The 22,345-nt window shown below is 46.8% G+C and overlaps 2 protein-coding genes across 4 annotated transcripts in view; one reads left to right on the top strand and one right to left on the bottom strand.

The window, feature by feature from the left end:
• Positions 1 to 18: 18 nt before the first annotated feature.
• NPR2 (natriuretic peptide receptor 2) lies at positions 19 to 21,130 on the bottom strand. 3 transcript variants are annotated; one of them, XM_036888464.2, is made up of 22 exons: positions 19,654 to 21,130; positions 18,620 to 18,825; positions 9,035 to 9,148; positions 8,605 to 8,740; positions 8,300 to 8,394; positions 7,938 to 8,070; positions 7,651 to 7,735; positions 7,035 to 7,164; positions 6,808 to 6,882; positions 6,520 to 6,597; positions 6,186 to 6,290; positions 5,999 to 6,070; positions 4,112 to 4,271; positions 3,777 to 3,932; positions 3,530 to 3,698; positions 3,226 to 3,372; positions 2,635 to 2,758; positions 2,390 to 2,458; positions 994 to 1,168; positions 825 to 923; positions 483 to 574; positions 19 to 360 (listed from the first exon to the last, which is right to left on the bottom strand). In XM_036888464.2, the coding sequence occupies exons 1-22, from the start codon at positions 20,318 to 20,320 to the stop codon at positions 295 to 297; spliced, it is 3,153 nt and encodes a 1,050-aa protein (XP_036744359.2). In that variant the 5' UTR covers positions 20,321 to 21,130; the 3' UTR covers positions 19 to 294. The 3 variants fall into 3 exon arrangements, with proteins under 3 accessions (XP_036744359.2, XP_036744361.2, XP_036744360.2); XM_036888466.2 differs by having other exon boundaries at positions 3,777 to 3,878; XM_036888465.2 differs by having other exon boundaries at positions 7,035 to 7,155.
• Positions 20,319 to 22,345, top strand: part of MSMP (microseminoprotein, prostate associated) — a 36,744-nt gene continuing 34,717 nt past the window's right edge. Inside the window, exons 1-2 of the mRNA XM_036888416.2 lie at positions 20,319 to 20,439; positions 21,011 to 21,147. Of these exons, the coding sequence (XP_036744311.2) occupies positions 20,319 to 20,439; positions 21,011 to 21,147 (258 nt within the window). The remainder of the gene's footprint in view (positions 20,440 to 21,010; positions 21,148 to 22,345) is intronic.

The raw sequence follows: 22,345 nt of genomic DNA, 5'->3' as shown, positions 1-22,345 counted from the left end.
ACCAGAACTATGACACCATGACATTTCCTGTTGTGTTATATTTGGCCAAAATATTCTGGTTTAGATACAGATATTTACAGATAGTAGGGAAGAAGGAGACTAGGCCAGAGAGGGGCAGGTCTATGTACAGGGCTGAGCTGCAAAGGGCAACAACTTCCACATAGGCTAGGATTTTGTGCACGTTGGTTTCCATCTCCTGTGACAATGTCTATTTCTGGTGTGTGGAGAGATGGTGGCCATTGCCCACTCAGGTACCAGCAGCAGGAAATTGTCTGAGTTGAAAAGAAGTGGGGCTTACAGGAGTCCAGCAGGTCCTTTCTGCTCTCCTAGGAGCCAGTAAGTTCGCATCTTTCCTTTTCCCTGGAAGCCGGGGAGTTGAGGTAATTCAGATTCTTCTATGTTATTCCCTTTATCTCCTCCCTTCCCCAGTAATCACTGCCATCCTCCCTTTCCATGACCCCCTCCCCATGGCCTGCCATCACCTTCATCTCCACATCCCCCCGAAGCTCTAGCTGGAAGCATCCTAGCTCATCAAGGGCATCTTTGGTGGTAGAAGAGACATGGATCTTCAGGGCTGGGGGTGGGGTGGTAGAAAGACAAATTAAAGAAAAGAACTGGCAGCATCAGAGACAGCTTTACCCAGCCAACACCCCTCAGGAGGCTTTCAGTCTTCCCAGGGCACACGTACTAGAACCAAAATATGTTGAGGATGAGGCAGTAAGTAAGTGTGGTCTCTCAGATTGAGAGACTTGGAGGAATTCTGAAAAGAAGAAAAGGGCAATACAGATTGAGAATGAAGCTGGGGTTGAGGGCTAATATCTCACCTTGACCATTAGACTCCATTCGGGAAGCAGTGTTCACTGTGTCTCCAAAGAGACAATAGCGGGGCATCTTGAGGCCAACAACCCCAGCGCAGACAGGCCCTATGAGAAGAAACAGGTTGGAGAGCCTGGAGAAAGTAGGTACGAAGGCTGGAGTGAAAGTCAGCCTTACCTGTGTGGACTCCTATGCGTAGCCTCAGCTGGTCATGAGGTCGGTGGCGGATGCGGAAAGAAGAAACTGCATCCAGCAATGCTAGGGCCATTCGAGCAATTTCCGGGGCATGGCGCTGACCATTTCGGCCTGGGAGACCAGATACCACCATGTAGGCATCTCCAATCGTCTCTACCTGATTGACGGGGAGTAAAAGGTCACCTCCTTATCAGAGGGAATGGGGAGGAGTAGAAGGAGACAAGCTGGACACCACTACGTGTCATCCTAACAGCCTGGAAGGCCAGAACACTGACTAGAAAATAAGTGCCATGGTCCCGATCACCTGGGTTGAAGAGGAAGTCAAGGGAATCTTTAAATCCTCCTGTCCCACCCCAGCACCTAGAGAACACTCCATGTACACTTGCTGAATGAATGGACACCCTGTTGCAACAGGACATGGACAATTAGGCTCTGCTGTCAGGAAATGGGAAGCAAGAAACAGGGCTGACCTGCAGAGCACAGAGGCTGGTGAAGAGGTCAAGCAGGCCCAACAAAATGGGCTCACACAGCCTAAACTGTCAAAGGTAAGAAAGAGGCACTTGGCTTTCTTAATTATAGTGAAAATGCCTTTGGTTTTAGGAGCTAGACACCAAACTATTTAGGGATAAAGGGCACTGTGTCTGACACTTAATCTCAAATGGTTCAGAAAATATATACAGATTTTTTTTAACAAAGCAAATGTGGGAAAATATAAACAATCAGGGTGAATCAGGGTAAGGAGTTTATGGGAGTTCTTTATTACAGCAAAGTGGTAGAGTAAGCCCCCAAGGACAGGAATGGATATTTAATATCTGCGCAATGCTAGGCACTTTCCACAATAACTATTATTCCCACCTTACAAATAAAACATCTGAGGCTCAGGGAGCTTCTGTCCCTTGCCCAAGGCCACACAGCCACAAACCCAATATTCAACTCCAGACCATTTTTACTCCCAAGCACAGTAAAGCCTATCCTCTGCCAACTCAATTGACTTCAAAAAAAGCTCTTACAACATAGCTTGTTTCTCACCTCAATAAATCATTCTGCACCAACATCCTCTATGATTTCTCCATGTCTGGAGGGGTGCAGAGAAGTGAAAAGATAGGTAGGCTGTATTTATACCCGCGGGGCAAAAAGTGGCAGATAGAGGCTAAATCTGGTGATGGTTCTGATTAGGGATGCCTAAGGAGTCACAAGAAATTTTAGACCGGAATGTACAATTAGAGTGCCACAGCCTCATTTGTCTACAAAGGGCACACAGCACTAGGATGCTGGAGACCCAAGAGCCAAAACTGACCATGGAGCAGGTATGGTATGTGGGGTTCAGGGAGACTGGATCTTAAAGGGGTCTCAGTAGGAGGGTGGCCCCAGCTCTCACCTTGTAGACGTCAAAATTATCAATTATGGCATCAAAACAGGTATACAGGTCATTAAGAAGTGTCACCACCTAACAGATGGGAAAATAGAAGCTCTGAGACTTGTGTACAACTTTCTAAGACTTCTTAACTCACAAGCCATAACAATATATAAGAACTCCAGAACAAACTAATCTTCCCTATTCTCAATGGACCCCTATGTCCCACTGTAGCTTGCCAGGCCTCCATCCAGTCCCCTTGGTCTCACCTGCATGGGGGTACTCTCTGCTGACAAAGCTGTGAAACCAACGATGTCACTGAAATAGATGGTAACACTGTCAAAGGCCTCAGCCTGCACCGTCTCTCCTCGTTTTAACTGCTCTGCCACTGAACTAGGAAGCAAGGGTGAAATCTGAGCCAAACTCAGAGATAGAGGGTGGGAGAGGGAAGGAGGGGAGGAGTGTATGGCTGGAGTAAAGATGAATTTAGCATGCAAGCTGAGCCTGGTGGAGAAGGAAGGAGTCTGGGAACACATTACAGTCTAGAGAAAGGTAAGATGTACAAGTGGTGGGGGTTGGAAGGGGATCCTGGGGATGGGAGCTAAATGTCTCCAACTGGGACTGTTCTACATATACTTGCTGGAGCACAGGTATGATAGAGCAGTAAAGAAGAAGGCATGGGAAGCCAGGAAGAAGGTACCACAGCTCATCTGAGGAATGGAAAACACAGTCTAAGGCCAGAAAGGCTCACTGTGACAAGATGTAACAGAGTTGGGAAGTGAATTTTCAGGAGCTTGATGAGGCAGAATCCGACAGCAGAATGCCAAGGGAAAATCTGGGAAGGAGGACCAAAGTCTCACTGGGGTAGAATCTGATAGAGAAGAGCCTCAGCCTTGCGCTTCTCCTCCAGATAGGCTTGTGTGCGCTCTTCCACCAGCTTCTCCAGGTTATTAGCATATTGCTCCATGCGCAACAGGAGGTTGTCCAATATGCTGGTGCCGCCCTCCCTGCAGGGAGGTATGATATGGTAACTGCTCCAAGATTCTCAAGATTTCTAGGGCTTCCTACCCAACCCACCCTCTTGTCCCCACCAGCCAACCTCATCCACTAAGACTGATGAGGCTTATATCCCTGGGGAGCCCCTGCCACTTGGTGCCTTCTCACTTGTTAAAACGGTGAATGAAGCCCTTAATCTGTCCAAAGTCTGGCCGCTCAGCTGGGTCCTGGGCCCAACATCGCTCCATCAGTAAAACTAGCTCTTCATTCAGTTGGGTCCGGTCAATGCTTGGCCGGAAATATGGTCGCTGCCCATTTCGGACCTTCTGGACAATCTCTGAGGGTGATAAAGGGTTTGGATGAAGAACAGGGCCCCCCAGGTAGAGGAAGCTGTGAGTAGTAGATTGACTCTCACCTTTGGGGCTGAGATCCAGGCCCTCCAAGTAGAAAGGACCACTGCGGAGTGCTATCTCCTGTAGGATGATCCCAAAGCTATAGACATCAGCCTTCTGCATGCCTGTGGTTGGCAAGGGGTTCCCACTGAGCAGTTCTGGGGCAGTCCACAGCTTCTCTGAAAAGTGGGAACAGACTGGCCAGGCCCTCAAAAAAGGTATCTCCAAGCCCAGCTGGACTCATTCCCATGATGCTCCCCATAGTACTATCACTTCCTCTCCCTGTCCCATCCTCCCTAGGTAGAAATGATCAGGGCTGGGAGAGCAATACAAAGTAGGTTGTAGGGGAAGGCCTCACTGGCATAGAGGGCGTGGCTGTCATCAGGTTCAGCAGTTGATCGGAAGCTGGCCAGGCCATAGTCTGTGATTTTGAGTACAAAACGACTATCCACCACACAGTTGGAGGACTTGAGACTCCCATGGGATGCAATAATGCTGTTATGGAGAAAGGCCATTCCCTGCAGAATACAGACCAAGTCATGGGATTGGATCACATCTGGCTTAGGATACCCCTCTCCATGATTAGCTAGTTGTCTAAAGATCTTGGGACTGTAAAAACAAAAAGCTAATTTTAGAAGGCATCCTTAGCACAGTTTCCACCCAAGCAAGCAGGAAGAATAGGATAGTCAACCCTTCTTGGTATCGTATTGGCACCCAGGATAGGAGAAATGTTTAAGGGGAGGGGTGAGGGGAGTTTTCAGTTATTATCCTGGAAAGGACAGTCAGTCTTCTGAGTAGTGTAGGGAAGAGAACTATTGAGGGTGAACTCTCAAGAACAATATGACACCCGTGGTGGCCTCAAATGCATGGACACTACTTAGGAGGACATGGCTGGAGACCCAGGTATCAAGAGTGTCTATATGCACCAAGGAAAACTAACCAATTGTAAACTTTAATGTATAATCATGTGTAAGCAGGCAAGTCAGGATGGAGGACAAAAACAATCTACTGGAGTGGTTGCTGGGCCAGAGAGTGGAGAAAATAGTAAATTACAAAAACCTGGAAAATGGACAAAAGCAGGAAGCAGCCACCAACCCAATGCAGAAGCCTGAAACTTCTGCTGCATGGGGCCAGGGAGGAGAGAGGCAGTTTGCCTATGAGGCAAAGAGGGTACTAAGAGGGCAGAATGGTATTTCCAAAATGAAACCCTGGGAGCTCACCCAAGTCAGTTCAGGTGGAAGGGAAAAAGGATGCAGTGTTTTATATTATAACCACACAGTTACTCTAAGTTTTAGCTCTGGACCTAAACAATGCATAATTCTAGTCTCTGTAAACTCTTCCTTTTTATTCTTTTGATATCAACAAAACCTTTGAGAATCTCCATATTTGTAAACATAGAAATGATTAGGCTTCTAGCTTTGTTATAAATCACTTTTCCATCAAATCCTAGTTCTCTCAAGAGTCATGTTTTTCTTATACTTATTGTCACACCTCTAGTTGAGCACCACATCAGTTTTACCTAATATTTTCTTTCTCATTTGATGGCAGACTTTCACATGCAAACATTTTCTTAATAACCTCATGAGAATCAAGCAGAAAAATCAAAGCCAGCTTCAGGTGTAGTACAGGTGATCCATTACACTAACTCACTGGCTCTGGGACTTCTCAACTTGTCCAACCCTATGCAAGATTCAAATTTATACCTCTGCAAATCCATGAACCTCTGGCTCACTTGAAAGTATATCAGCAGATCCCAGAAATTTAGTATATATAATATCCTTGGTTTCTCTTAGTTTTACTAGTAAGTGTTCTTTTTTAAATTTCAGTTTTTCTGAACAAAAGCAGACATACAAAATATTGTTCAGAGAGTAAATGATGAGGAAAAACAGGAGATAAATATGTTTGAAGACCCCATTCATCTTTTTCCTGCTAAAGGATTTCAATATAAGCTCTTGGGGGTTAAAAAAAATGATGGAGAGAGATCAGGGATACCTGATTAGGGCAGGAAGACAAAAATTCCCTACAAGTACAGGACTCCTTGTGGCAGAGAAGGCTCATCTCCCCACCACCCTCCAGTGAAAAACTCCAGACTCCCTATTTACCTGTTATTTCCCAACCATAGGAATAGGAGGAATGGAGAGAACAATATTTTTAGCAAACTAGGAGGAGATATTATAAGCAAAAATATAAAGATGGAGGCATTTTAAAGCAGATGAACTCTTAAGGAGGAATGGGGAAGACTCACCTTAACAAGGTCATTAATGAGGGAATAACGAAACATCCAGTCCAAGTTGATGCTGTCATTTTCCAGAATATCCTGGTAAGTGACATGGAATCGATTATGTGATGTCCTAGTTCCACTATCAATCAACTACATAGAGTCTCCCCTGGGCTTGTCTCCCCCACCCTTATAATCTCCACCTATACCTTACCTGCAAACTCCCACGAGGACAATATTCAGTGACGATGCAAATGTTAGGAGGGTCTATGCAGGCACCAATGAAGCGAGTGAGATGGTTGAACTGAACGTCTCTCATCTAGCAAAAAAAAAGGGAAGGAAAGGATAACTGAAAGAGCTTAAAAACTGGATACAGAAACCTACCTACCACTGCATGAGAGGCTCTTTCTCTTAATTGTACCTACAACTACAAATCATATATAAATAAACCCCTTGCCCTCCTAGCCAATTTCACTATTCCATAGTCTTCACCCTCCCTCTTCCCCACCTATTTATCCCTTGCCCTCAACCCATATTCAATTACATACATGTTTGAGTTCAAACAGAACCTGCCGGGTCAGCTCAATGCGCTTCTTATTTACGTGTTTGATGGCAACAACATTTCCCTGATGTAAGAGTAAAATGGGAAAAGGAAAATTAATGTCAGAAGTTATTTCTGGGTGCTAGGAAATACTGGAGAACTGTGGGAGCATCCAGGAGCTCAGCTGGACACGGAGAGGAGGGGCATGAGGGGCAGCGGGTCATGGGAAGAGATGACAGATGGGGATGAGACAGGATGAAATGGTGGGGACCAGAACAAGCGGATGACTGTTCACCTTGAAGTGACCGGTGTTGGCAAAGATCTGGTATTTCCCATGGGCTGTCATGAGCGAGCCGTAACTGGATCCCCGCTGGGGCCAAGGACAACATGGAGGTGGAAGGATGAAAGGAACATTAGATGATGGTGGTAGGGCAGGGGCTATCATTACAGGCCAGTGTGCTGGGAAAGGTCCAGGGTAAGAAAGGACAGGAACGCAGAGGGACAGCTGAGACAAGGGCTCACCAGCGACAGTGTGAGGCGACTGCCTGCACCTTTATGATATCGCTCTGAATTGCCAAATTGCAGTTCTTCCCAGCGAATGCGCCACAACATGCTAGCCAGCTCCTTCTCCAGCATCAGTTTTCTGTAAGGACTACACACCTCAGTTGACTGGCAAGCCCAATCCTACCCCCCCATAAGCCAACAGTGGGGTTGCAGGAGCTCCCCTATAGCTCCTGAAGCTGCAACTGTTATATCCTAGAGATAGGACTGAGAGAGGACAATGCATTCTCTGCTTACCTGACACATGCCCTGTACTCATTCAGAAACAGAGGCTGAAGGTTAAAGTTCTTTCATAAAATGGTAGCACCCATGGAAAATACACCTTTGCTCTTGTAAGATCCCACTCAAAAACTAATTAGTCCATCCAGTCTAGAACCAAAAGTGGGAAGAACAACACTTAGGCTAGAAGATAACTAACAGCAAAGGCTAGAGAGGAAGCTGTTAGATCTAAGAGACAGCCATGAGATTAACAGACCCGCTGATCCTAGCCCACATCGTAGGGACCACTTGGCCTCAGCCAGAAGGCTATGTGGCAGTGGGAGGGAAGCGGTCAGTCAGCAGAAAGCCCAGAACTCACCGGAAAATGAGGAAGCTAGAAACACCAAACATGATGAAGGTGATTCCTGTGCCCAGTGCCACGATTGCCAGAGTGGAAAGTGGAGCTGAAGGGGAGAGGGGAACCCTGAGAAAAACTGTGTGTGAGTTTTAAGAATGGGGGTGGGGAATGCTCAGGGGGCAGATTTCTTGAGGGGAACATATGAAGCAGAGGTAAAAGTAGAGGTGAGGGTAGGAAGCTAGGGAGGGGAGGCAGGAGAATGGAAGGTAGGAGAGGAACAACTGCTCCCAGCCCCTGCACACACCCACTTTTATCACAGGATGGGTCGTCCAAGTCAAAGGCACAGGGCGGGTTGTCCAAGGGGGGGGCCCCCTTCACCCAGGGGATAGGCCGTCCCGTCCACCAAATCTGCTTCTCAGCTCCTGAGTAGTGGGCTGCAGGCTGTGAAGAAGGAGAAAACTGGGCCCACAGGCCTGCTCCTAGCAGCCTCTTCCCTCAGATCCCCACTATTCAGCTGCTTTTCTCCCCAGCCTACCATGCACCCTGGATGCAGCTCCAGAAGAGAAAATAAGTCCCTGCCTCTAGTACCTTTAATTCTGCCCCTGTTGAACCCTTGACTGCTGGGTTTTCAGGGCCCACACTCTCTCCTCCCTGCCTCTTCCCCCATCACCTGAAAGTGCCCAGAATCCAGGTCTCCCATGGCCCACAGGACAAAATCAGTCTCCCGGTCATTGTTCTTGTCCATAACAACCAGTCCAGTTACACCTAAGATAGAAAAAATTACTCCTTACTTTGACATCTACCCTGACCCCTCTCCTCTGCCCCAATCCCAATTACCTCAGAGCCCATCCCTGCCCCCATTCCTAATATATGTCTACCTCTGCCATGTTCTCTGACCCCTGACTCTCCCTCCTGCCCACTCCACTCCCGAGCTTGACAACAGCCCTCTGGCCTCCATTGGACCCTCTTCAGTACCGTGGTATCTTCGTCCCTGCATCTTCTCCACAATGCGTAGCCCATCTTCCCGGGTGCCTCCCTCCTGTATTGTCTCGTTCAGGACTTCAGCATACAGCAGGATCCCATCATAGAAGCAGCCAGCGATGAGGTTCATCTGCAGGTGGTAACTTCAGCAGTGCTCTCCACATACCTGCCAGGCCCCTTTTCCCAGCCCCTTCCCATCTCTGGGGTCTCCTGCCTCTTCTCTTTCTTGGTTTGCTTCTTCCCTCCTCTCACACCTAAGGTGCCATCCCTACCTCACTGGACACTAGGACAGAAGGAAAAATCCTGGATGGAAGCAAACAGCCCCTAAAGTAGGGCCGGTTCCATGGCTGAGATTTGATGGAATTAGGGAGAAGAGCTTTTCCTTAAAGCCTGGCCAGACTCTCAGGGAAAGAGATGTACTTACCAGGGATGGGGCCAGCTCCACACCAAAATCCTCCCGGGCTCTTATCAACAGACGATTCTGGAATTCCTGATACTCAGGATTTGGGGGTTCTCGGTATGTGATCACCAATACTGTCTGTACCAACAGCACATGGGGGAGAGTGAACAGGACTCAAGATGGGCATTAGGGGAAGCAAGAAAGCAGGACAGGAAACTTGGTTATACATTTTATATACATGATATAAAATATACATGGGTGAGTCTGAAGGCTGAAAGGATACTAAACTCTGTGTATGTGCATATGATATTGTATATGTTTAATACATCTGGAAAGAGAGAGTGGCACTAATCCAAGAAAGGTATGTAGGATGGTCTGGGAAGGCAGAGACTAGGAAATAGATGTAAGTCTATCCCCCAAACTCATCCCCTCACCTTCCGGAAGCCCCTAGTCCTCCCTGCCAGGTTGCCACAGCACTCACAACTCCTCTTCCATCCTTTCTCGTGCCTGTTCACTATCAAGGACAACACTGCCTAACAGCTCCTCTCTGAGGCATCAATTAGCTTTAATGTTGTCAGTAAAATGTTTACATTTTCATTTGGGTCACTTGAACAAAGTGCATCCACCCAGTGAATTAAAGGGATGTCAGGTCCTGTGACAACTGGGAGAAATACTTCTGAGCCAGTAATTCCATCTGTGAAAAGCTGTGAGCCCCTTCATTTAATGTGTGTGGAACACCGACCATAAGCAGGATTGTCTTGCATACTGTCATGGTCCTACACTCACTAAGTAACAGACATGTCATAGGGAAAACATAGTCACACACACACACACACACACACACACACACACACATTTCATAGGTAAGCAAAGTACACATGGCCTCAGCCATGCTCACATCTCACTGGCCACAATTCAGCATGTCTGTCTCTCACTGGGGTACCTGCCCAGCTCCACTGGCCTCACACATTTTCCCTTTCTTAGCTGATGGACATAGTGGCCTCCACCTCCACCTCAGGCCTCCACACTCACTGAGACCAGCCTCTGCCTTGGACAGGAATTGGCATCACCACTGCAGGGAAAGACTTCAGGTCAGTGTATTTTGTGAAATCTGATTTTATGAAATGACAGATTAAAATCTAGTCATTTCTACAAGTTTTGTTAATTCCTGTCATAGAAAGTACATGTAGACCACAGAGATACTAGATATGTCACATATGACCTATTATAGACCAATTCATTCCAGGTAGGAAGTAATGAAGTCAGCTTCTGATAGAGATTTATCATATCAGACTGGAGTTCACGTCATGATGTAATTATTCTTACTAGAGCATTTGGCTGCTTAGTCACACACTTCTAATCCTCTCCCATCTCAGGCAATATTAAAAAGGAGAGGGCAACTGAGGATGGCCTGGAAGGGTTTATTCAGTAATATCTGTTGCAAGAATAAAAGAGCAAAATGGCCATCCTGCCCAAAGCAATATACAGATTTGATGCAATCCCTATCAAATTACCAACAACATTCTTCAATTAACTGGAACAAATAGTTCAAAAATTCATATGGAAACACCAAACACCCCGAATAGCCAAAGCAATCCTGAGAAAGCAGAATAAAGTGGGGGGATCTCACTCACCAACTTCAAGCTCTACTACAAAGCCATAGTAATCAAGACAATTTGGTACTGGCACAAGAACAGAACCACAGACCAATGGAACAGACTAGAGAATCCAGACATTAACCCAGACATATATGGTCAATTAATATATGATAAAGGAGCCATGGACATACAATGGGGAAATGACAGTCTCTTCAACAGTTGGTGCTGGCAAAACTGGACAGCTACATGTAAGAGAATGAAACTGGATCACTGTCTAACCCCATATACAAAAGTAAATTCGAAATGGATCAAAGACCTGAATGTAAGTCATGAAACCATAAAACTCTTAGAAAAAAACATAGGCAAAAATCTCTTGGACATAAACATGAGCGACCTCTTCATAAACATATCTCCCCAGGCAAGGAAAACAAAAGCAAAAATGAACAAGTGGGACTACATCAAGCTGAAAAGTGTCTGTAGAGCAAAGGACACCATCAATAGAACAAAAAGGTACCCTACAGTATATGGGAATATATTCATAAATGACAGATCTGATAAAGACTTGACATCCCAAATATATAAAGAGCTCATGCACCTCAACAAACAAAAAGCAAATAATCCAATTAAAAAATGGGCAGAGGAGCTGAACAGACAGTTCTCCAAAGAAGAAATTCAGATGGCCAACAGACACATGAAAAGATGCTCCGCATTGCTAGTTATCAGAGAAATGCAAATTAAAATGACAATGAGGTATCACCTCACACCAGTAAGAATGGCTACCATCCAAAAGACAAACAACAACAAATGTTGGCGAGATTGTGGAGAAAGGGGAACCCTCCTACACTGCTGGTGGGAACTTAATTCAAATTAGTTCAACCATTGTGGAAAGCAGTATGGAGGTTCCTCAAAATGCTCAAAATAGACATACCATTTGACCCAGGAATTCCACTTCTAGGAATTTACCCTAAGAATGCAGCAGCCCAGTTTGAAAAAGACAGATGCACCCCTATGTTTATCGCAGCACTACTTACAATAGCCAAGAAATGGAAGCAACCTAAGTGTCCATCAGTAGATGAATGGATAAAGAAGATGTGGTACATACACACAATGGAACATTATTCAGCCAGAAGAAGAAAACAAATCCTACCATTTGCAACAACATGGATGGAGCTAGAGGGTATTATGCTCAGTGAAATAAGCCAAGCGGAGAAAGACAAATACCAAATGATTTCACTCATATGTGGAGTATAAGAACAAAGAAAAACTGAAGGAACAAAACAGCAGCAGCATCACAGAACCCAAGAATGGACTAACAGTTACCAAAGGGAAAGGGACTGGGGAGAATGGGAGGGAAGGGAGGGATAACGGTGGGGAAGAAGAAAGGGGGTATTATGATTAGCATGTATAATGTGGGGGGTGGGGAATGGGGAGGGCTGTGCAACACAGAGAAGACAAGTAGTGATTCTACAACATCTTACTATGCTGATGGACAGTGACTGTAATGGGGTTTGTGGGGGGGATTTAGTGAAGGGGGGATCCTAGTGAACATAATGTTCCTCATGTAATTGTAGATTAATGATAACAAAAAAAAAAAAGAATAAAAGAGCAATAGAGCAGTAGGGTGTTTTTGACAAACAATGTAAAACACAGTAAAAGAGCTCCAAAAGATCAGGCTTAACACAGTTTATATTTCAATATAAAGCCTGATCATAGGTTGTTAATGCTTTTTGAACACTTAGCAATTCCCTAGGTTGGTTTGTTTGCTAGGCTAGGAGTTCTCAAACTCTTTGGTCTCACGATCTTTTTACACTATTATATATTTTGAGGACCCCAAATAACTTCTGTTTATTTGGATTGTATCTATCAATATTTACCATATTAGAAATTAAACTGACAAAATTTTTAAATACAGAATACACAAGTACACCTTCCATAACTGTCAGATGACCTCACACATCATGTAGCCTCTGGAAAACTCCACTGTACAATCATGGAAGAATGAGAGTGACAGAGGCTAGCAACATCTTAGTATTATTTTTTTTAATTGCTTTGACCTCACGGTCGCCCGAAAAGGATTTCAGGGACCCCCATGATCCCAAGACCACACTTTGAAAACTGCTATGCTAGGCTGTTTTCCTGTGGTCAGTAGCTGCTTAAAAATAAAAAAAAGAACCTCCAGAGAATTTCTGTGCTTCCTCAGGGGCTAGAGAGAAGAAGGTAAAGGTAAGCGGTTGTGTCTCATTAAACAGTGGACCCTAGGTGAAAACAAAACAACAAGCAAAGGCTGCCAAAAATGGGCTCAGCAGTGGAAGCAAGGCGTGCACCTAGGAAACATGCAGGGAGGGACAGCAGATGCCTGCCTCTGCCTGCAGGCCCACCCACCCGGAGGCCACAGCAGGAGGCGCTGTCAACAGTGGCCTAAACAGAATGGTCTCCAGAAGAGGGTCTGCCTTCCACTGCCCTTGGGCTAGTGATTGCTTCTCTTCTAGCTGCTGATGTCCCCCATCTGTAACCCATTTTCATGCTGGTCACCCAGGCTGTGACTTCTGCCTAGGTTTCTGACCCTATGGTCTTCGTATGCCCAGTCTGGGATTCATGCCCATCCTTAGAGCCAGGTCATTTGCCTATTTAGTCTCACTGTGTCTGCTTTTCCTTCCCTATCCTGGTTGATCATCTTGGTTTACAGTACCTGCAAACTTTACTCCTGTCTAGACAAATTCCTGGCCCTATCCCCCACTTCCCAACACACACAACTTAATTGAATTCAACAAATATGTGCAAGGCACAAGGAATACAAGGATGAGCATAATCCCTGCCCTCAAGCAGCTATGGGCTTAAAGAGAGAGAGAAATTATACCAACACTAAAGACTCCACTCCAAAACTACTAGAACTAATATCAGAATTCAGCAAAGTTGCAGGATACAGAATTAATACATAGAACTCTGTTGCCTTCCTATACACTAACAATGAGCTAGCAGAAATAGAAATTAGGAAAACAATTCCATTTACAACTGCATCAAAAAGAATAAAATACCTAGGAATAAACCTAACCAAGGAAGTGAAAGACCTATACCCTGAAAACTACAAGACACTCTTAAGAGAAATTAAAGAGGTCACTAATTAATGGAAACTCATCCCATGCTCTTGGCTAGGAACAAATAATATTGTCAAAATGGCCGTCCTGCCTAAAGCAATCTACAGATTCAATGCAATCCCTATCAAAATACCAACAGCATTCTTCAACAAACTGGAACAACAAGTTCTAAAATTAATATGGAACCACAAAAGACCCCGAATAGCCAAAGCAATCCTGAGAAGGAAGAATAAAGCAGGGGGATCTTGCTTCCCAACTTTAAGCTCTACTACAAAGCCACAGTAATCAAGACAATTTGGTACTGGCACAAAAACAGACCCACAGACCAGTGGAACAGAATGGAGAGTCCAGATATTAACCCAAACATATACGGTCAATTAGTATACAATAAAGGAGCCATGGATATACAATGGGGAAATGACAGCCTCTTCAACAGCTGGTGTTGGCAAAACTAGACAGCTACATGTAAGAGAATGAAACTGGATCATTGTCTAACCCCATACACAAAAGTAAATTTGAAATGGATCAAAGACCCAAATATAAGTCATGAAACCATAAAACTCTTAGAAAAAAACATAGGCAAAAATCTCTTGGACATAAACATGAGCAACTTCTTCATGAACATATCTCCACGGGCAAGGGGAACAAAAGCAAAAATGAACAAGTAGGACTATATCAAACTGAAAAGCTTCTGTATAGCAAAGGACACCATCAATAGAACAAAAAGACATCCTACAATATGGGAGAATATATTTATAAATGACATATCCAATAAAGGGTTGACAGCCAAATTATATAAAGAGCTCATGCACCTCAACAAACAAAAAGCAAATAATCCAATTAAAAAACGGGCAGAGGATCTGAACAGACACTTCTCCAAAGAAGTAATTCAGATGGCCAACAGGCACAAGAAAAGATGCTCCACATCGCTTATCATCAGAGAAATGCAAATTAAAATGACAATGAGATATTACCTCACACCAGTAAGGATGGCTACCATCCAAAAGACAAACAACAAATGTTGGTGAGGTTGTGGAGAAAGGGGAACCCTCCTACACTGCTGGTGGGAATGTAAATTAGTTCAACCATTGTGAAAAGCAGTATGGAGGTTCCTCAAAAACCTCAAAATAGAAATACCATTTGACTCAGGAATTCCACTTCTAGGAATTTACCCTAAGAATGCAGGAGCCCAGTTGGAGAAAAACAGATGCACCCCTATGTTTATTGCAGCACTATTTACAATAGCCAAGAAATGGAAGCAACCTAAGTGTCCATCAGTAGATGAATGAAAAAAGAAGATGTGGTACATATACACAATGGAATATTATTCAGCCACAAGAATAAAACAAATCGTACCATTTGCAACAACATGGATGAAGCTAGAGGGTATTACACTCAGTGAAATAAGCCAGGGGGGAAAAGACAAGTATCAAATGATTTCACTCATCTATGGAGTATAAAAACAAAGAAAAAAACTGAAGGAACAAAACAGCAGCAGACTCAGAGAACGCAAGAATGGACTAGCAGCTATCAAAGGGGAAAGGACTGGGGAGGATGTGTGGGAAGGGAGGGACAAGGGGGAAAAAGGGGCATTACAATGAGCAGACATAATGTGGGGGGCGGGGCACGGGGAAGTCTGTACAACACAGAGAAGACAAGTAGTGATTCTATAGCATCTTACTACGCTGATGGACAGTGACTGTAATGGGGTATGTGGTGGGGACTTGATAACAGGGTGAGTCTAGTAACCATAATGTTGCTCATGTAATTGTAGATTAATGATCCCAAAAATATATACATATATATCATACCAACATACTTAATTTCAGAGCCCTCTCTCCCAGTAGCTAATATCAAACATGAGCTAGGTTCTTTTCCTTGGGCATGATACACCACCTAGAAAAACTCTGGGCATCTGTATCAAGGACTCCTCACCTTTACTGCCACCTGTCCCAGGCTGACCTGGTCTGGGACCCCAGTGGGCCAGGTATCTCTGGGGTAAGGGCTCTTTGCCCTTTCATCCTTGACTAGAGCTGGTCGCCCAACTTCCCTCACCCCCACCTTGCTTCAGCATTGGAAAAAAGATGAGAGCTTTGCCAGAGGACATGTCATCCTCCTCTTACCTGCTTCCCACCCCACCTGAAGTCTTGATTTTCCCCTCAGCATATTCTTGATTACCTATTTCTCCTTCTCTTGTATCCTAGAAAAATCTCCCTTTGTTTTTCTGTCTGCATAATGCTCATAGTGAGTGGGAAAACTGAGATTTAATGTACATAAGTGATTGTTAGACTGACTAGATTCCACTTCCCCCTACTTTAAATGCTGGAGCCCATTGGCTAGTAGGAATTCTCCTACAAGAAAGAGAGATGTTCCTGCCAAAGAAAGAATACAGCCCAGATGGCTATGGAGTTCTTCCATCTGGGACGGTCACAGATGCTCCTTGACTAGCAAAAGTATAACCCCTTGTTATTCCTTCCTCATACTACTCTATTCTTGTTTTTGTTTTTGTTTTAGTAATACTTACCACAAGTTGTTCTATGTTTGTGTTTATTTGCTTATTTGTTTAATGTATGTCTATCCTACTAAAGGTAAGCTCCAAAAAGGCAAGGACTACATTTGTTATGTTTTCCATTGTTTGTAGTACCTTACCACAGTGACAGGAACATAGTAAGTGCTCAATAAACACTAATAGAATGAGTCAGTCTTCAAAGGAATCAAACACTGACTGGAAAATGTGTAAGTTCTACAGGAAACAGAGTTAAGCATAAGAGTAGGAAATTCAGTCAAACCTGGGGGTTTAGGGATTGTTTCCTGAAAGGGAAAATAACTGATATGAGTTTTAAAGAATACACCAGGACTATCCAGAGAGACAAAGGTAAGACGGTTGTTTTAAGCAAAAGTTATGGTGTAAACAAACCTGTCCTGCCACCGCCTATGCTCAAGTGTGACAGTCACAGACTGATACTCAGGTATGCAAACAGATATGCCATTCACAGTCAGACACAGCCAAATATATAATCACAGCCACATACAATCTTACTCATTGGAGAAGATGGCCACCCAAGTCAGCCCTTAAACACATCAACTTAAGGGTCAAAGAATCTCAGGGTTGAAAGGAAGTTAAGGTTCGTCCATACGCCTCCTCAAATCCTTTTTAGGAAAAGGTGGAATATGAATAAATAAAAAGCACTATGTACAAAAAGTTAGTGAAAAAGTGGTGGAAGAAACAGGGAACAATTCATGGGTATGATTTTGGGAGGCAGAGATTTTGGGTCAGGGAAGGGAGAATACTGCAGACAGAAGGAGCAGAGAGCACAAAGGCAGGGGGCAGGGAGGCATAGGGGCCGGAGGTTCTGAGAGGGATCTAGTCAGCTGTAGTACTTGTCATGACGGGCACTATGAGGTAAGACTGAAAAAGTGGGTTGAGAACAGACTGTAGAAGATCTTAGATATTGTGATAAAGAGTCACTACTTCATCCTAAAATAAGTCATTGGAAGTTTGGAGCAGAGGAGTGAAGTGAACAGTCATGTCAATTTTCCCTACAAATTGTTTCTTAAATCCCCTTCCATTCCTGCTCTCATCACCATAGTTCAAGCCCATATCACCTCACTCCATTCTGACTTTCTACAGGTGGTCTCCTGGCCTCTAGTCTCTTCCTTTCCTAATTCAACTTGAATTGTCACTTTATTTCTCTTCACAAAAAAAATCTCAATAAAAAGAAAAAAAAAATCTCAAGGACCTCATATTCAATGCCTTAATCTTAGGTTCAGACCCCTCCTTAATATGATTATACCTTTGCAACATATTTCCTGTATCAGGGTCAAGCAAACCTTTCTTTCTTTCTTATCAGTATCTTTTTGGTCCCCCAAACAAGCCCATTCCCAGCTTTTTTTCTTGACTCAGGTTGCCTGGATCCTGTCTCCCACTCTGACTATGAATATGACATCTGTTTTTAAAATCACAGTAGTCTCACTCCTTTATAAGAACCTTCCTGACCCAGTAATTCCACTCCTAGGAATTTACCCAAAGAAAACAAAATCCCTGATTCGAAAAGACATATGCACCCCTATGTTTATCACTGCACTATTTGCAATAGCCAAGATATGGAGGCAACCAAAGTGTCCATCAATAGGTGAATGGATAAAGATGTGGTACATATACACAATGGAATATTATTCAGGCTAAAAAGAAAAAGAAATCCTGCCATTTGCAACAACATGGATGGATCTAGAGGGTAGTAGGCTCAGTGAAATAAGCCAGGTGGAGAAAGACAAAATACCATATGATTTCACTTATTTTTGGAATATAAAAACAAAGCAAAACAGAAGGAATAAAACAGCCTTAGACTCATAGACACTGTGTTACCAAGGGCGAAGGGGATTGTTGAACCACTGTGATGTACATTTGATAAATTTTTTTTTTGAAGTCAAAGAAAAAGCAAAAAGAGCCTTCCCTAAGCACAGCCCACATTGACTCTGCCTCCTCTGAACCACTGAACAGCTTAGTGTCTGTTCCAGGACACATAATCATATCCTTTTTCATACTTGTATCTAACTATACTACAATCATGCCTCACCTGTCCAAAAAAGGTGGAAGCCCTCCCAGGGGCTGAGACCAAATCTTTTTCTGACCTTTTCTCCCCCACAGTATAGTCTACTACGGGCACTTAGGTAAGTCAGTGTTAAAGGATCTTGGAGGTAGCCTTGGCAGACACACTGAGAAGAGTCACAAAAATGGACAAGTAAGAGATATTAGACTCAGAAAGCATCTGTTCATTTCACTCCTATAGCTCACAATTCCTGCTCTGTTGCTGGGGTTTCTGTGGCTCTTGTGAGAGACAGAGAATCTCCAAAGAAAGTTCCTCTTCCTCTTCCTCCTCCTCCTCCTCCTCCTTCAAGTTTGGCTCAAATGATACCTGGAAGGCCTCTCTGAGGGCCTGGGCCTGTTCCCGGGTACGATTGTCCTGCCAGGGCCGGCCTGTGGAGCGTGTAGGGCCTGCGCGGAGACTCTCCCCAAAGACATCCAGGTAAAAGAAGACATAATCTCCATTGGTCAGGTTCTCCCTCTGAGCCTGAAGCAGGATTTCATGCAACATCTCCAGAGGGCCACAGATATACACAACTGGGAACAGATACATGACAGAGGGGCACCCTGAGAATGTATCCAGGTCCCCAAACAGCCTACTCTCTGAACATTTGCATTTCCATATTTAGCAAGGAAGAGAGTGCCCTAACCTATCAACCACCCAGCATATGCTCCCCATTCCTCCCCTTTGGAGTTTATGTTATAAGTACCCTGGGGCCATATGGACCATCTGGCAGATGTTAGAGCCTGATTCCAGACCCCAGAGTAAGGTTGCTATCGGCCTCAAGCCCCTCCTCTTTCCAGGGCCCTGCCTGCTGCTCCCCACCCGGCCCTCCTCTCTCCCCCATTAAGCCCTACCTTGCCCTAGGCTCAAAGGCACTGACTGCTCAGAATTTCTCAGTGTGAGCATTACCTGTCTTTTCTGACCAGATCTGCTGAACTGCAAAGCTCATTTATGGAGTCCTTTCTATTTTTATGCCCCGAGGGGTCTTGGTGCCCCCGTCTGAGAAGTCTCAGCTCACAGCCAGGCACACATTGTGGAGTGGCCACCAGTCACTTTTCACTACTTCAGGGCTCTCACATTGCGTCCCAAATTTAGTTTCCCCACAATCCCACATTCTCCAGACACAAGCTTCACCCCTTATGCTGTCTTACTCCTTGCTTGCTTCTGCCTATGACATCCACAACCTTCCCCACTCTAATGACTCAGCCCTCTCACAGGAGCTCCGTCCACATGTGCTGCTTGATCCCAACCACCAAATACAGCTCCTCAGTGTCCATCTCCATCTACAGTTTCCCAGTGCTGAGCTCCAGAGATACACAACCCTCCTCCCCTGACCCTAAAACAGCCCGGGCCACACTCACTGCGCCCGTTGGCCCGGATGAAGTGGGTGGCCTGCTCAGGGCCCCCTGGTTCACGGGCATACACCTGGTGCTGCACACTGAGGTTGCTGCCCTGCAGGGCCTCAAAGACGCCCTCGATGGTGAAGTAGTGAGGCCGGTCATCTGTGCGAGCATCCAGATACAGCAAGGCAGCACGGGCAGTCCAGTTGAAGTGCCCATGTAATGTCACTACAAACTCACCCAGCTTGGGAGCAGAGGGGCCAGTGCGCACCAGGGTACGATAATGCTCATTCTTAGCTGCAAAACCAGAGGCCACAGCACCCGCGGTCAGCAGGGGAAGTCGCCAATGCGAGGCAAAGCGGGCCACAGAGGCAGCAGGGTACACGCAACCAGGGCCCAACAGAAGGTCGGGGTCATGGTACAGCTTGAGGTCCACAGCGCGTAGTGGTGCCAGGTACTCAGAGCAAGCGCCATCTAGTTCAGAGCTGACGAACCGCAGGTCCACGGGCAGTGCCCGGCCCAGCGCTTCCACAGCTAGTGCCACAGCAGGACCCACCCGTGGCCAGGCCCAGGCATAGCTTAGATTGTGTTCTGGCAGCACCACTGCCAGTGTCAGGTTCCGCGCTCCGGGAGGACGCACCCCACCTGCCAGCGCTGCCACCAACAGCAGGAGGGATGGCAGTGCCATGGGGAGAAAGCAGCAACCCAACCACCCCCAGAACGTGGGCCACTCCGGCCTGCTGGAGAGGCACCACCCAGGCTGGAACCTGGGGAAGGCGGCCGGGAAGAGGAGTGAGGATAAGCTAGGTAGGCTGGGATAGAAAAAATGGTAGGAATGGGAGAGGAGGAGGAGATGGGAGGAAACCCCAGGGCGTGGGCAAGGAATGGGTCTAGCAGCCTAGGGAAAAGACTGAGGACTACGAGAAGGGAGGCAGGAGGAGGGAGGGGCCAAGGGGGCCCGCAGTTGGTGTGGGGACAGTAAGAGGTGAACCAGCCTGATGAATCTAAAGCTGAGAAAGAAAAGGGGGCCCAAGACTGGGATGGGGTGGGGGTTGGGGGCAAGCTGGTACAAAGACAAGGCCTGGGGGGACCTCACAGTTGAAGGGGCTGGGAGGACAGGGAGCTGCGGGAAGGAGGACCACCGGGGTAAGGTGGGAGCGGGCCCGCGCCGCGGAAGGACTGGGACCATGGGCGGGCGGGGAGCGAAGCGAGGCCTGGGCCAGAGGGCCTGGAAAGGCAGGGGTAAATCTCCCTGTGAAGGCTTCTCCTGAAGCTCCTGCTTGGACTAACGGGCCCAGGGCGCTGGTCCCATCCGGAGCTGCGGCGGCCCCGCCCGTGTCCCAGCTCCTCTCTGCTCCGCTCCTCCTGGGCCCGGCAGCCGGCGCTGCCCGGCGCTTCCTCCCGCCCCCCGCCTGGGCCCCCGGGCGCGCCGCTCGTCTAGGTCAGGTCGCCGCGGCCGGGCCGTCTCCGCTCGCTGCGCCGGCGGCGGCGGCCGAGTGTGACTCCCCGGGCAGGGTGCCCGCCCCCGCCCCCGCCTTCCCCGCCCCCTCCCCGCGGCCCCTCCTCCTCCCCCTCCCGGCCCCACCCTCCGGTGCCTACTGTCCCCCCACCCCTCGCCCAGGGTCCTCCCAGGTCTCACACCCACCCACTGACAACTCAGGGCTCTTCACAAGGTCCCCTGGGGCCGGCGAGGTTCCCAGGCGCCCCTCACTTGAAGGGCCTACCCGTCCCCCAAGGCCCTGGGCCACCGTGCCGCCCGCTCTCCCTCTCACGCATTCCCACGAGCCCAGGGTCTCCCTTCTCCCTCCCGGCGTATCTCCCCCTGTTCTTTGGGTCCCCTCTTTTAATTCCCGAGTCCCTCAAACATTCCGGTCTTCAAGAAGCGGTCAGGAATCCCCAAATATTTAGTAACCTCACTAGTCCTCCACCTAGTAAACCCTTCCACCTACCTTTCACCTACCACCCTTCTCATTACCAGGAACCTCTCACTCCTTCACTAGGAAGAGATGCCTGCTAGGAGGCTGGATCCTCCAGCACCAAGGGGCTCCCATGACCAGCTTTTCCTGAGTCCTTACAAGGTCCATGAGTCTCCTTCCTTAGGACTCAACCCTCCAATCCCCTCTTCCAGCCCCCTGACCCTCTGTTCCCTGCCAAGTCGTCAGAGGCCCAGCATAGCCGCTGCACTTCCACCACACCACCGGCTCAGGGGCAAGGGCTCCCTTTTGTTTCCCAGTGCAACCCAGGCTTGCACCTGACAAAAGCTCAAGGACTGACTAAGCAAAACACTCCCCGAGCAATGGAAACGCATTCTATCCCCTTGGGTTCCACCCTGCTCCCAAGCTTCCAACCTAGAAGGCTCGCCCCGGAGACCCCATATCTGGAGTGCTGCTCTGCTCCTGAGGAACAGCTTGCGAGGGATGAGATCATGACTGCCGGGAGGGACTGCTATGGGACCTTAGGGAGTTTTTCTCAAATTGTCATAAAGGAGATCCACAGAAACCCATTCTCCTCCCCCTGTGGGGAGCTACAGTCTGTCTCCCCCTTCAAGCCACTTCTCCAGAAAGCAATGCCAAGAAGCTGAGAGAGCTCCTAAAGCACAGGGAGGAGGACGGGCGTGCTAGAAGAGAGATGCCGTTAGTTTCGCTGAGATGAAGGCGACACCTAGTGGCTTTGGGGGGAATTGAAGACAATGCCATTTTATTCTTCGGTCTGA

Source organism: Manis pentadactyla, chromosome 3 (genome assembly GCF_030020395.1).
Source record: "Manis pentadactyla isolate mManPen7 chromosome 3, mManPen7.hap1, whole genome shotgun sequence".
Classification (NCBI taxonomy): domain Eukaryota; kingdom Metazoa; phylum Chordata; class Mammalia; order Pholidota; family Manidae; genus Manis; species Manis pentadactyla.
This window is presented reverse-complemented; position numbering and strand designations above follow the sequence as displayed.

What these genes read in the sequence shown, in the direction of transcription:
- NPR2 (XM_036888464.2), bottom strand. Translation starts at nt 20,320, where the DNA reads ATGGCACTGCCATCCCTCCTGCTGTTGGTGGCAGCGCTGGCAGGTGGG. An exon ending in TTCTGTTTGAACTCAAACAT is followed by an intron (nt 6,291 to 6,519) that starts GTATGTAATTGA and finishes TTTTTTTGCTAG; the next exon opens with ATGAGAGACGTTCAGTTCAA. An exon ending in ATAATTTTGACGTCTACAAG is followed by an intron (nt 1,169 to 2,389) that starts GTGAGAGCTGGG and finishes CCCGTCAATCAG; the next exon opens with GTAGAGACGATTGGAGATGC.